At 35.3% G+C, this 14227-nt stretch overlaps 1 protein-coding gene across 6 annotated transcripts; it reads right to left on the bottom strand.

Moving 5' to 3' along the window:
* Window positions 1-2945: 2945 nt before the first annotated feature.
* LOC109814995 (ubiquitin carboxyl-terminal hydrolase 16) lies at window positions 2946-10742 on the bottom strand. Of its 6 annotated transcripts, none has more exons than XM_020379551.3 (11): window positions 10138-10741; window positions 7995-9159; window positions 7824-7921; window positions 7513-7598; window positions 7243-7405; window positions 7023-7143; window positions 6669-6826; window positions 5342-5429; window positions 5057-5266; window positions 3882-3943; window positions 2946-3760 (listed from the first exon to the last, which is right to left on the bottom strand). In XM_020379551.3, exons 1-11 carry the CDS (start codon window positions 10425-10427, stop codon window positions 3028-3030), a joined length of 3174 nt encoding a protein of 1057 aa, XP_020235140.1. In that variant the 5' UTR covers window positions 10428-10741; the 3' UTR covers window positions 2946-3027. The 6 variants fall into 6 exon arrangements, with proteins under 6 accessions (XP_020235140.1, XP_020235141.1, XP_020235142.1 ...); XM_020379552.3 differs by having other exon boundaries at window positions 5342-5426; window positions 10138-10740; XM_020379553.3 differs by having other exon boundaries at window positions 7824-7912; window positions 10138-10740.
* Window positions 10743-14227: the final 3485 nt, after the last annotated feature.

Genomic DNA, 14227 nt, shown 5'->3' with positions numbered 1-14227 from the left:
TAATCAGTAATTAGGGCAACACCGCTAGCAAATGGAAAATGGAGTATATAGTTATAGTTATAGTTATAGTTATCACATTAGTGATTAGATTATTGAGACAATTTCTCTCATCACTGAAACTCAATTGTTTTAGACCAAAAAATGAAATACGATAATGGGAAGGCGATAAAATTGGTAACCAAAAAAGGAAAGAGTGATTCTGCATCCTCCAAAAAATACCAAACATCTTCTAAATACACAGTAAAAAAAAATATTTAAATTATTACCTAATATGTAATATATTTTGGATAAAATTTTCGGAAGATGAATCATTTTTCAAAAGGAAAAGGATACAAAGGGACAAACCTCAAGTCCTGTCTGTCTGTATGGATTGGATTTGGATGCCCAGTGTTCGCTGAAAATTGAATAGACATGATCTAGACCTTTTGCACCCTTTTTTGGGCAACTTGACAAATTGGGTCCACACTATCCCTCTTTTTCTTTTCTAAACTAAAATAAAATGATAAATTAATTCAAATATTACAAAATTAAGGTGGGATTTAAGATAATGTTGCAATCTCTCTCTATTTAAGTCTATATATGTATATATAAAATTTGCAAAAAAAGTTAGATTTGACTTTTTAAAATGAGAAAATATAAATTAAAAATAAAGTGTATTAATAATAATTATTTAGAAAATTTAAAAATGGTTTTCTAATTAATGGTATTGTTATATTTTATTCTCTAAAGTGGAGCTCCGCATTTTATCGATCATTTTATTTTTATTTTTTTGTTATAAAAATTCATATAGATTTTTAAGATACAAGGATAAAAGAAAATTTATTTTTTTAAAAAAAGAAAGGGAAAAAAATGGAAATCGTGCTTGGAACTATTGCCAGGCGTTTTACTTTTGTTTTTATAAAGAGTAAAGCTAGAGCCTCCGAAAAATTTGGCGGAATGATTGTCCGAAATTTAAAATATTAATATTTTTTAATAAATTTATTATAAAATAATTATTTAATTTAATAATTTATAATTTAAATTATTATTTTATTTATTCGGACAGAATTTCGAATACTCAATTCGGATTATGAATCATTTTCCTTTTATAAATCGTCCTTTGTGGAATGTGGAGTGATGTAACACGAGAACTTGTGTTTTACTGAAAATTGAATTACAGCACCGCACTTCATTTGCTTTGTATTTATGGCTTCGGGTGAATTATTTTTCTCCTTCCTTTGTCCATGCCAATCATACTATCAAAGAATTTTTGTTTCTACCTTATTTCACTCTTCTCTAATTCATTCATTTCGAAATAATGCAAAGCAAAAATAGTATTAGACAGTACTAATACAAAACAGACTATACATCTTGTATAAGAAATACACCATAGAACTTAAAGAGAAGAAAGATAAGTTGAAATATGAGAAATGTTGAAAAGATCTTACTTAATATTGATTAAAAGATTAATACAAGCTCCAAAACAAGAAAAGCTGAAAGTATTTGAAGATAACAAAGATTTAAGATAAAGCAAGTATTAAGTTCGCTTTGCGTTGCACCTCCATATTAATAGAAAGGAATGAAGTCTCGAAATGCTACCTCACTTCTCTTGCTATGAGGTTTTAGCTCTCGGATATTATGTGATTCTTGGTTATGTAATTCTGGGTTTGAGATGTTATTTTCACGTGATTTCGAGTATTGGGATATTGTTTAATGTGATTTTATATCTTGGGATGCTGTTGTCGTGTTTGTGAATCTATGTTGGTCAAGGTTTTAAACTATTACTTATTCTAGCCATTCAGTTGTCTTTTTAATCAAATTGGCAAGATTGAATTCTAGCTCATTCATTCTCATTTGATTGGAGCTACTTCTTCACCTCATTCTTCTTAGTCTTGTTGCTCTCTAATGTAGAGTTCCAGACATAAAACCTGTTTCAGTCTCTGGAAAATTCCTTTGAATAAGTGACTGAGATTAAAACTGTCACTTGGAATTTTCTTGAAGAATAATGCCTCATTCTATTCCTGAATAATTTCTTTTGGTTTTTTTCTCTTTTTGATATTGAGGTGATTTTTGAAGCCATTATCTTACCTTTTCTTTGGCGAGTAGTTTCAAGTGAAATGCTGTGAACAGTGGAAGAGAATAATTTAAAAACATAATCACGTCAAACTCTCATGAGAATATCCTAAAATTCAGAATTACCTGGGAGCTTCATCTCCTGACTAAAGTCACATAATAGGAGTATTCCAAAACATAAAATCAAGTGAAAATATCCCACCCTTATTATGTTGAGTGATTTTTACAATTTAATAAATTTATTATTCTAATTTAATAAAAACTTCAAATTAGAAAGACCTATTTAAAAGTTCAATAACACTAAGAATTTACTGATTGATTTAACTTTATATAAACTTTCAAAATTGATCTTAAAGGGTTAATTTATCAAATCTAAAATATTCAGACAGTAGTTTGTGTTTTTATTAAGTATTTAAGAATTAATACAATCACCATTCAGATGTGTATGTTATAACACCGTGTTCTGCATACTCTGACATAACAGATCATTCACTTTAGCAATTCTACTACTGCACAATACGGTGCGATAAAAATAGGACTAAAGCAAAGTGACACGATCCTAAACCCGTTAAATGAAGGGAACAATATTTTCCCTTCTTCCAAACTACCATTCGCGGTGGTTAGAAAGTCAAACAAATAAGCATCAAAATCAGAAACTCAGCGGTGGTGGGGACCTCTAGAGTACTGGCAACCAAGCAAAATGAAGTAAAGAGTATTTATTTTGCACCTCTTTCAACCGTTTGGATTTAAAAAAAAAAAAAAAAAAAAAAAAAAAAAAAAAAAAAAAACTGAATTATTTAACAGAAAAATGTCTCAGCAATCTATGTCTACATCTAATTAAATAATTGAGATATGGATGGTGATATTTTCCCAGCGAAGAAAAGAACGCTACCTACAATAATAAATTACCTTTTGCTTCCATAATTATTATTTACTGTTCAGGACCTTCCAACTTTCGTATGGTACTCAATATTTTCAATCCGTTCTGTCCCTTGACTTTAAACAAGATACACCAGAATTTCTATCATTAAAATGGTTGGATCCTGCTCTTTGTATAGAGTCAGTCTCCCTAAAACTACTGCTACTCCTACTTGTATCTAACTTCCTATGCTCTATATTTGTGTCAGGACGAAAATGAGGAACACTTTCCCCACTCCTTTTAACATCCATTAGTCTACTGTACAAAAGACCGTCTACCCCCACCTTTGGACCTGAAGGAGGTGTTTGGAACCCAGTTGAATGTGGCAAAACTGAATCATATGGATCCATATCGGAGGACGCCGAATATATAGATTTCAAGGGAGAAGATGGCAATGCAGAGAAAATGTTGGAATCGGAATTTCTCAACATGCCACCAGAGCCGCGTCCCGAATCACCAAAAATATAATCAGCAAAGTCATCAGTACTGGTTGAATCACAGGTGCTATCTGTACTGCAAGAAGCTACATCAGAATTGCTGCTGAGAAGGGATGAATTATCACTTGATGAGTCTTCTTCCAAAATCCTTTTCCTTTGGTGAAACTTTGAATAGATGGTATCTAAGGAGAGAGAACCATCTGGAGAAGACAAACTAGTTATGCATTCACCAGCACCAGAAACTGCAGATACTCGTCTCGACTTCATTGTAACAGTTTTTCCATTGAGTTTCCATTTTGAATCTGAAGATATTATACTGTTCCTGATTACTCTTGGGGCCCTAGGTGAGCACCTACCAGGTGGTTCAGATAGTCAAAGAAGCAGATGAGATATAATAAAACAAAATGAAACTACACAGATGCGAAAAATAAGATATTACCCAAAAATGCAATCATTAATCAGAGATGGATTACCTTGCGTAGAAAAGCATGTATGCTCCTTTTGCCAAGACGCTTTCCAATTCAACAGCTGTCACCTGCAAGACAAGTATGAGAGATGATAAAATGAGTTCTAAGCAACAGCTGCAGTGGAAATATATTATTGCAGACAAAGTGTGTATGTATCTTAAATCCACAAACACGATACAAGTCTAACATTGGAATCCTTCAGTGTAGTGGTCAAACTCACTAATCTCGTGAATGGCTAACACCTAAAACTAAGTCTTTCATGCAATTTATACAATGGGATTTAATATAGCCACATCAGAGGTTTTGCAGATTTCCTCATTGGCAGAATTAACTTTTCAATTGGCTTGATTGGTTTAACTGCTCGTGTAATTTTCAATAAATTAACAGACAGTAAGTACAAAAGTTCAACCTCCAGTTCACTCCACAGACTTCATTGATATTTGTAAAGTGATGTTTCACCAACAGTAAGAAAAGAGCATTGATTTGAAAGACGCGTTCATCCATATAAATTGAGTTTTAAATCTGAAAAAAGGGTTTTGCAGCAAATTGGCTACGAGATCTTTCATTCGTGGACCTCTGTCATTCTTTATCTTTTGTCTACCATGCATGTTTGGAATTTGGATTAGCTTATTTTGGGGATATAGTCACTTCTCTTTTTCTTTCATTTGCAGTTTTATGGAAAAGAGTAAAAAAATATCCCACAAAATTAATCGTTTCCCTAACAATCACTTATTGTGCTAAGGTAGAATTCTGATTTGCAAGTTCGGAAGTAGCTATGAAGAAAGGGTTTTGTGGAACGAATGTGTTTGGGGACCTTTCAATCACGGACTCTGGTTCAGGCAGGTGCCCTGGCTATCATTCATTTATGGAGCCTTGTTTAGGCAGGTGCCTTGCGTTATAATAGTATTCAAAGTTCTATTGTCATGAGCTGAGCAAGGGTTAAGTGTTTTGTTTGGCTATAAATAATAGAATTAATGATAATGAAGTCTTACATTGTTTTTATGTATACTCACAGATTATGTATTTAAAATTTTATCAAATATTGCTTATAACTAACTAAAGAGGATCATTTTAGTTTTATCGGAAGGACTACTAATTAAGGAAAGCATAAATCCATAGTACATTTAAGAACCAAAGAAATATGCTCTCAAGATATGAAAATAAATGGAACTAAGACATACCACACTATCATCAACCTTGAACCACTTGCTTTGGAAATTCTTCACATAGCTAACATAGTGACCCGAAGAGGCATCATTCATGATATCCAGGTGAACAACTACCCCATATAGCCTGTATATAGGCAAATCACTAGTCCCACTCATGAAAGGGGCCAAGTCAAGTATTTCAGGAAACCGAATAGGTTTATTGAGCTTCCCATATTTTCCTGACTGGCAACACACAAAATATTAAATCTCCATACAAAATGAGTGGTAAAATCTTATCCTTAAATTTAACAGAAATACCTGAAATCTCTTTAATGCAATTGTAAGAACATTAGGTGCCTCCAAAACTGTCATTTTCTTCTTGGCCTTCTCATAAGATTTACAACTGCTTAACACAGAAATGTAAGGAAACTCTTTTAACTTCAAAAACATGGAAAGACAATAAGAAAACTTGCACATTAGTAGAACTCCAAACAATGCGTAAAATGTGACCACACTTAACACATCAAAAAGTGTATACATATACACATATAAACTGAAGAACAAGAATGCATTTTTTTGGGCCAATAGAACCCCAAAGAAAAGAAATTGGAGAAACAAGAAAACATTATCCTTTTTTTGGGCAATCAAATCCTGAACATGGTAGTAACAATAAAATACAACTATGAGCTCATTTAATTTGACAGGTTGATTAACAAATCAGTGGCACAAAAGCTGAGCTGTTTTTGGTGGGTGTAAATATGTAGCACAACCATTTTTTGAAATTTAAGAGTGCATTACCAAACTAAACAAAATAGAAGACTACAATCATTAAACAAATAAACAACGAGAAAATAAAAGATTTAATTCAAACACAAGCCATAAGTATCAATTTCCAATTTAACTGGTTAGCACTATGCAAATTTCCAAATAAGGCAATGTGCACACCATTGTAAACCTCAGAAGGAAGTTTAGCACATGCCATGTAATGAAAATTCTTGCAGACCTTAATAGAGATATTACTTCTCTCAAAAACTTTTGAGGTTATACAAAGCAGTTTCCCTTATTATGTTAAATATTTTATATTTTTATTTCATATTTCATTAGCATCCATAAAATGTATTATAGGTAGAATGACGTTAGCAACCTTATCCAAAATGGGGTAAAACATCAACTATATTTAGTCTTATTTTGGGGGGTTACTCTACTCTTAGCAAAGTAAGACATGTGATGTCATCAAACCTCTCTTGTAGCTGTCGCTCAAGGTCACAGATACTAAGCGTGAAATATTTTCTCATTCAATTTAATTTCTAATCTGCAGTATCCAATTTAAAGTCACGCTCACACATTTACTGAAAAGAGGTGTTTAGAAGTTTGTTCTACAAAAACCCCTCAATCCCCCAACTCTTATGAAGATACTGTTCACAGTTTCCAAACAGCTACAAATCAAGTCCTTCATCACCATAGGAGTGGTTACAAAACATCCTTACCCATGATGCCCTTATTCTTTAATCTGTAAAAATAGTCAAATTCAATTACCTTTTTCCTGAAGGGAGAAAGGAAGCTAAAATAGAGACAAATATCACACCTAACATAAGTTACATATAATATTGAAAGTTTTCTAGACACTTCTGCAAGATCAACCAACCTGATACAGTGGTACTTGTTTTCTCCATCCAGAGTCTCGGCACTAGTAAACTGTCGAAGGGCCTCCTCTAGGGTTGCTATCTCCCCTTCTATCTCAACAGTCAGATCCATCATCCTTTCTTGACGCTCAGATTTTCCTCCACATTTCATGCATTTTATCTGCCAATATATTGTCAACTTCATGTTCATTCATTCATTGTCCATCTTACTTGCATCAGTGGAAGATGTGACAAGAATAATAGCTTTACGTATTTCAAAAACAAGCCAACAATGTATTTCATTTCACCTATAATCCTGGAAGATATAAAAACAATTACAGATAACTGCATTTTTTCAGATAAAAAATTAAGTATACCTTTGATTGAAGGTGACCTCCAAATGTTAGGCCCATCAAATTAGTTTCCTCTTTTAACGAGTCTGATGTGTTATCCCCAGATTCGATAAGGCAAACAGATTGCATTGTCTCAACAGCAAGCCTATCAAAGTTTAAATTGACTCATAACTTGATGTGAAATATAAAGCTAGAAATCTAGAATTATGATCAATTTACACTGATTCAGTGATGCAAACAACACCTTAGGAATTCATGCGCATCTTCTTCTCTTCCATTACCAAGTTGACTCCCATTATTATGTAGTTCAGATAGTATGCTCTCAGGTGAGACAGGAGATTTGGTGTCTTTTGACTTCAAAATCAAACTTTCAAGCTCACAGGTGAAACACCATTTTTTATTTGCACCTGGAATTGACATTAGATATTAACCCCAGGGAACAGTTACACAGTATTCAAGAAATTTGGCATCTGATGATTCCAATACAAAACTGTGATTGCAATTGCATACATACATGATTTAGAATGAAATCCTTGAAGCCAATAAGCAGTCAGGGGTGGTGTAAATGCCAAGCACTGGAGTACAGCATTTGCATAACAGCTGCAAAATGATTGTAAAAGTAAGAAGAAAATACATCCTACAGCAACAAGTGGTAAGAGTAATATAGATTCTATAAGAAAACAGAAGAACCTAACAATTTGCATTGATCAACTACCAAAATGGCAAGGAAGAACTTACCAAAGTCATGATATTAAATTACATCATAAAATAATGCATATGATACACCAATTATCTATTTCTCATAAACAAATGATTTCAAATTACCTGTTTCCACAGTTTACAAGACCGAATGGTTGCAACTCCACTCTGTTCCAGTTATAAAGCCTGACAAACAAATCATATGGAAAAAGACCCTGCAACAACTATTAATAGACAATGTAAGATAATGATTCCTTAAGGCAAAGAAGAACATAAAAAGACTTGCTCAAGAGTAACCTTGTCACTGTATTTTGCAGTAATATCACTCCCATCAGCTAATTTGAAGGGTTTGGACAACTTTGATCCTCTAAACTGATCCGAAACTTTTGGAACAGATGTTTTCAGGTCATTCTTAGAATTTGGAGAGCAGCTAACAACCTGAGATGAAGTAGCAGTGCCAGATTGGATGCCATTATTCCCATATTTTGTGCTATAATGTGAATGCTCTTCAGTTCTAGACACTAACTTAGTATCAGCAAATGCATGTGGCAGACATCTACTTTCAGCTGACTTCAAGGTGCTACCATGGTTGATAGCAACATGATTTGATGCCCTAGAACAAACCGTTTGCAAGTTATGGACGCTTGAAGCATCAACACGACCTGAAGAATCAACACCCTCAGTCTCTGAAGATGCTGATCCAGCATGTGACATATTGTTCTCAACTGACTTTGGAGGAGGATCATCAGACTGGGATGGAAGAGGGCCACTATTAGAGTCATTTTTTATCCCTGTTGAATCAAGAGTTCTATTCCAGAATCCAGAAGACACTGTAGAAGGCTCAATTGTTCCAGGACTACCATGTGATGGGAGCTTACTCTCTTCTTTACCAAAACCAGTTCTAACTGGATTTAATTTATGCATTGCAGGATAACCATCCACTGAATCAACCAAACTAGCAAACTTAGGTGATAAAGAAAGAGATTCACCAATGCTATTATGACTTGAAATGGCATCAAAAATGTCATGGGCAGGATCCCCAAAAATATGTCCCTCAGATTTCTCATGCTCATTGAAGGTGATACTCTCAGAGACAGAAGAATCATCAGATGATTCACTAGCACCAGTGGAAGCTGAGAATCCAGAGAATGAGTTACTAGATAATTCAGAATTAGAGCCTTTAATATTTCCCACCTGAAGAGATTCAACTCTCACATTGTCATCCTTTGCAGATGAAATGTCAGGAGAACAGCTAATATCAGACAAAAGGGGTTTCTCAGAGGATGTTCTATACTCTGTGCTTTCAATCTGAGACCTCTCATCATGGATAGTGCGGTGGTCTGGTTCTGCTACCTTCTTTCCAATATCATTTACCAGATCATCATTCTGGAAAGTTGGACTGGGAGGACAGCATTTGTCTTTGTGACCTTGACGCCAATGAACAATTTGGCACTTTGCGGAACTAAAACACATGAAAACAAATGTAAGGAATATTAACATAATAATGGAAAAAGAATGAATAGGAAACACAGTAATACAAATTGGACTGTTGTGTCAGTAATAGCACTCAACAAACTGCATGAACAAAAAATCCAAGCACTTAAAGAGGGTCTTTGAAAAGGGGACCATGAATTGAAAATTTCCGGCTATCATATTTCATTCTCCAAACTTCAGAAAGAAAGAAAATTTATGAAACACATGTTTGGTTTCGCATTTACTAAGCGAGACTTGTGTTTTATATGTGATTGATGTGTAACTTCTCCATTAGCCGGGGGATGTATTGTGCTATACACACATTTCAGATTGGACTCCAAACACGCAGAAAGTAGCATTTGTCTTCCAAAAGTAAAGAGTCTCCGAGTTCTGTTTCGTGATCATACCAAATCTTACACGATTTCTATTTTCACAGGCAATATCCCATCATTTTGAAGAAAGAAACAACCAACTGATCTTATGATCATTGATTCTATACGCAAGAATGGACCAACTGAAGGATCCCAACATGCAAACCAAGACATGCTTTGCATGCTTTTTCTTTGCTGCTTACAGCCAAAGTCAGCATATTGAAGGCTACAGACACCACACGAAACCCACTCCACACAAAAGACACCAAAGACCAAGAAATCAACGGCAAACACCATACACTTTACAAATTACAGCATAAAAATAAATTTCTATATCCAGCAGCCAGCAATAAAGAAAACATTCAAAAGAGGAAAAAAGAAGAGTGTTAAGTTTTTTCTTTTCTAATTTATTTTTCTACAACGGGAGCACCTAAATTTGACTAATCACCTCATAATCCCAATGTCTTAATTATCGCTACGTTCAGCCAACCAAAAGAGAAAAACTACGCAACAAAATATAGCAAAAATAGCAAGCAAAGAATAAAATACTAAAATCTCGAACCGTAAAGAAGAAATCATCGAAACCGATACCGTACCAGTAGTGAACCGCTTTGCACCGCGCGCAGCGCGTGGTGGTTGGACAGTAACACATGGCGCATAGTTTGTTCTTGGCGGCCGAAACGGCGCCGTACTGGTACGAAGCGGCCTCGGTCTCGGCCCTGACGGTCTCCTCCTCCGCGAGAACCAGGCGCCTCTTGATCTCCTCGGCCCTGGCCGCCGCGCGGCGCAACCAGCGACGGAAAGCTAAGCCGGTGGCCGGCAGGACGACGCAAAGCAGCGCGACGAGGACGAGGCTCCAAAACCCTAGATCGACGGTGACACGCATTTATCCAGCGAGGGCGAGGAGACGCGCCGCGGGAGCGCGGTGACGGAAGCGCGGGTGAGATTAGCGGGGAAATGCGAGTCTGGATGGGAGAGTGAGAGAGGCATGTAGCTGGAAGACGCAGAGTGAGGCTTGATGACGTGGCACGCGTGAGTGCTTAGAATTGCGTTTGTAATAACGAAAGAGGAAGAAGAGAAGAAGACGACGGAATTCAAGTTTGAAACTGTGTTCCGACTTTCGCTTCGGGCAAGGGAGAAGGAAAATTGTTTCGTTTCTGCTTCGGAAGACGAAGGAATTTTACCGTAACGGGAATTCGAGGGAAGAGACACAAATAAACGTGGTGAAGACGCGGTAAATAAAATAATAATAGTATATAATTAATATAATAATTCTCTCTCCTTTGTTATAAAAAGAATAGGTTATACTTTAAGATATTGAATTATTTAATCATTTTTAAGTCTTTTTAATGAATTATATTTTTCAGATATAAAGATAAAAAAATTTATATTCTCTTTAAATAATTACTTACAATCTTTATTAGAGGTACAAAGAATTTTAATCCTTCTAATTTTTAATAAAATTAGTTAGTTTGTATTAAAATTTATTCATTTTATACTTTAAGTTATTTTATAATAAATATTAAAAAAATAGTGCAATTGAAAATTATATATTAAAAAAATAACTTCAGAAGGATAGCATTTGAATTAAAATAATTAAAATATATTTATATTTAAGAATAAAAAATTATGTATTTTTTTTGTTTATAATGGAAAAAAAAAATATATATATATATATATAATAAGAGTAAAATCTAATGACATATATATAAATTTACACCGAATCATGTAATGCATGTAAATTTAAATAGTTGAATTATTAAATTATATAATATTATATTTCTTAAAAATAGATATTTATGCGCATTTTAAATATTATATAATATGTTAAAATAAAACATGTGATGAAATTCTAAAATCAAACTCTAAATAATTTTAGATTTAAGTTAAATTTATAATCTTGAACATACATCTCATATCAACTAATTTATTATTATTATTATTATTGAAAATGAGATATTTCATATTTCATCACAAAAAAATTAAAATTAAAATTAAAATATAAAATTAAAAAAAATGCACTTTACTTTAAACTATTAAAGTAGTTAAACAAATTAATTACAAAATAAAATTATAAAAAAAACATTATAAACATTAAAATAAGATATCTTTTATTAATGATATCCAATTTATTAATGTTGAGGTTAGAGAATGAGATAGGTCGTTACGGAATTCAAGAAATTGATGGTCGAGGGAAAGGAATTTTGTTTCCACTGCGTGGGAAACAGTGAATTCTATCCTCGCTTGTCAAATATATTATACTAGTATTCATTTTTATTTATGTTAATTGTGATATTTATGATATGAGGCTATTTCATTAGTTTTTGTTTGAGATCCGAATATTTAGAAATAAAAGCAGCTCTCTACAAAAAAAATAATAAAAATAAAAATAAAAGCATTGAAATTAACTGATATTTAATCACGGGCTTCCAAAAATTTTAAGAAATACTAAATAGAAATGTATAGTAGTTTGTTTAAAAATAAATAATATATATATACATAGTAGTTGTACTACAAACTTGTAGCCATGTCCGATGATACCTAATAAATTGTGGAATATTTAATATGAATATATAAAAAGGGAGACAACCTAGAGCTTTTTGTATAGAATGTAATATTATGACATAGTTTAATGACTTGAATTCTTCATTATTTACTACTTATAGCTTAAGTCTTCTTTTTAGGCGTTGAAAATGACATTTATGTTCAGATTTTATGTTAACATTTGAATCATACATTTATTGTAAAAATACATTTGCATTTATAGTAGAAATGCGTTTTTTTTTTATCATCTTGAGTCATGTACCTGTCTCAAGGGCATACTAGTAATCTTTTCGTATTCTGAGGGCCGAACGAGATTTCCGATCGAATATTCCGGTGAGGGGGAGGTACCTGCAAAAGGCACTCCGACGCTCAAGTCAGGACAAAGCACAAGTATCGATAGTAATTAATGAACAGTGACGTTACCTCGTGACATGAGCTATTTATACTGACATTTATGGGCCCGGATTCCCATGAGCCCTGCAACAGGATTACCGGATTAGGTAATACGCCTCTAATCGGCTTATTGGTATGATTAACTCTTAATCCCTAATTAGGGGGAGTCCTTAACTCTTCATTAGTGGGAATCTGGATCTATGGATCATGTGGTAGCTAATCGGCCACCTGGTTCGGCCACTCGGGTGCCGATTGGGTGTCGGCTATCAGGTGGCCGAGTGACCGAGCCAGGTGGCCGAATAACCCTGCTAGTACACTTGCCCCCTAGCCTTGTGGAAGGGAGACCTTTTGCAAGGGTATAGATGTGAGGTTAAGTGATGGGGCAGTCGAAAGGTTGAGATGATCTCTAGCGTTGGATTTTGAAGATTAGGTAGTTACACTTTTTGAATTTTTGAAATTTTCCCGCCTTTTTTCTTTGCTATATATAGCGATGAGTGGTGGGGCCTTTTACACATATCGCTCTCAGCCGAATCGTGTTGCCCGAGCAAGTTTGAAGATTGAACTACGCGCCGAGTGACCATTGTGAATTCGCATTCTTGGTAAGTCTGCTTCTATGGCTACTTCATCTGAAAGCTCTTCGGCTAGTGAGGTTCGGTCATCATCATCCGAGGGGTCATCATCCAGTGATTCGGGGCATTCGCCGAATGAAGATGGACGATCTACTGAGATCATGAGCGCATCCGAAGGGGCCTCGACCAGTGGAAGCGAGGGGGAGCCGATTAGGACTAGGCGTGTCGCAAATCGACAAAAATATGGGCCTTCCGAAGTGTCGGAGTATGAATGGGTGAACGGAGAGGTGACTTCATATTACTCGCGTTACCGAGATACCACAATGATTACCAACTTACTGGATTACACGAAATGTTTACATTTTGACGCGAAAGAGGAACCGTACCCAATCGGGGTTCGAGCGTGCCGAAACAACGCGTTCCCCGATCCCGACACGGTCTGCTTAGACAAGCAAGCCGAGAGGATGACGTCTTTCTATATATATGACTGCCTTTTGAGAGATTTGAAAGTGACGCTGCCCTTCGATGAGTTTACGATGGGAGTTCTTCGGGTTTTGAATGTGGCGCCGACCCAGCTTCATCCGAATAGTTGGGCCCAGCTTCAAGGGTTCAAACATCTATGCCAATGTGTAAATATTAGGCCTTCTCCCTTGCTTTTTCTTTACTTTTATTCGTCTCGGCTGTCTGACTTGACGAAGTGGGTATCTCTTAACCGAGTGGGGACTCGGCAACTTTTGGATAGCTTTACTTCATCCTATAAGAACTTCAAGGCTGGGTTCTTTCGAGTGACCATTCGGCCGAATGGACGGCGTTTCTTCTTTGGTGTTGACGATAGGAGTTTGTTTCTGTTGTACTGGACACGTGCCCCTCGGCCATATGACGAAGTGCCGGACGAGCTTCTCACAGCCGAAGAGTGACAAAACGTCCAATTTTTGCTTCAACTTCCTCGGCGTTTGCCGACGAGGTCGCTAATTAACTTGGTCGAGTCATCCCGATGGGATTATGATTTGATAGGTGAGTGACTTTCTAGTTTCGGCCTTAAGCTAAATTCATATTGATGTTCACTTGGTTATTCGTGCAGGAATCATGGTGAAGAGTGGTGCGAACGAGTTCAACATTCGTGACCTCCTTGCCAGTCGAGTGCAACAGGTGAAAGCTTCCGGGGTTATGGGTAGTTCAT

Source organism: Cajanus cajan, chromosome 9 (assembly GCF_000230855.2).
Source record: "Cajanus cajan strain Asha chromosome 9, NIPB_CcT2T_4, whole genome shotgun sequence".
Taxonomy (NCBI): Eukaryota; Viridiplantae; Streptophyta; class Magnoliopsida; order Fabales; family Fabaceae; genus Cajanus; species Cajanus cajan.
This window is presented reverse-complemented; position numbering and strand designations above follow the sequence as displayed.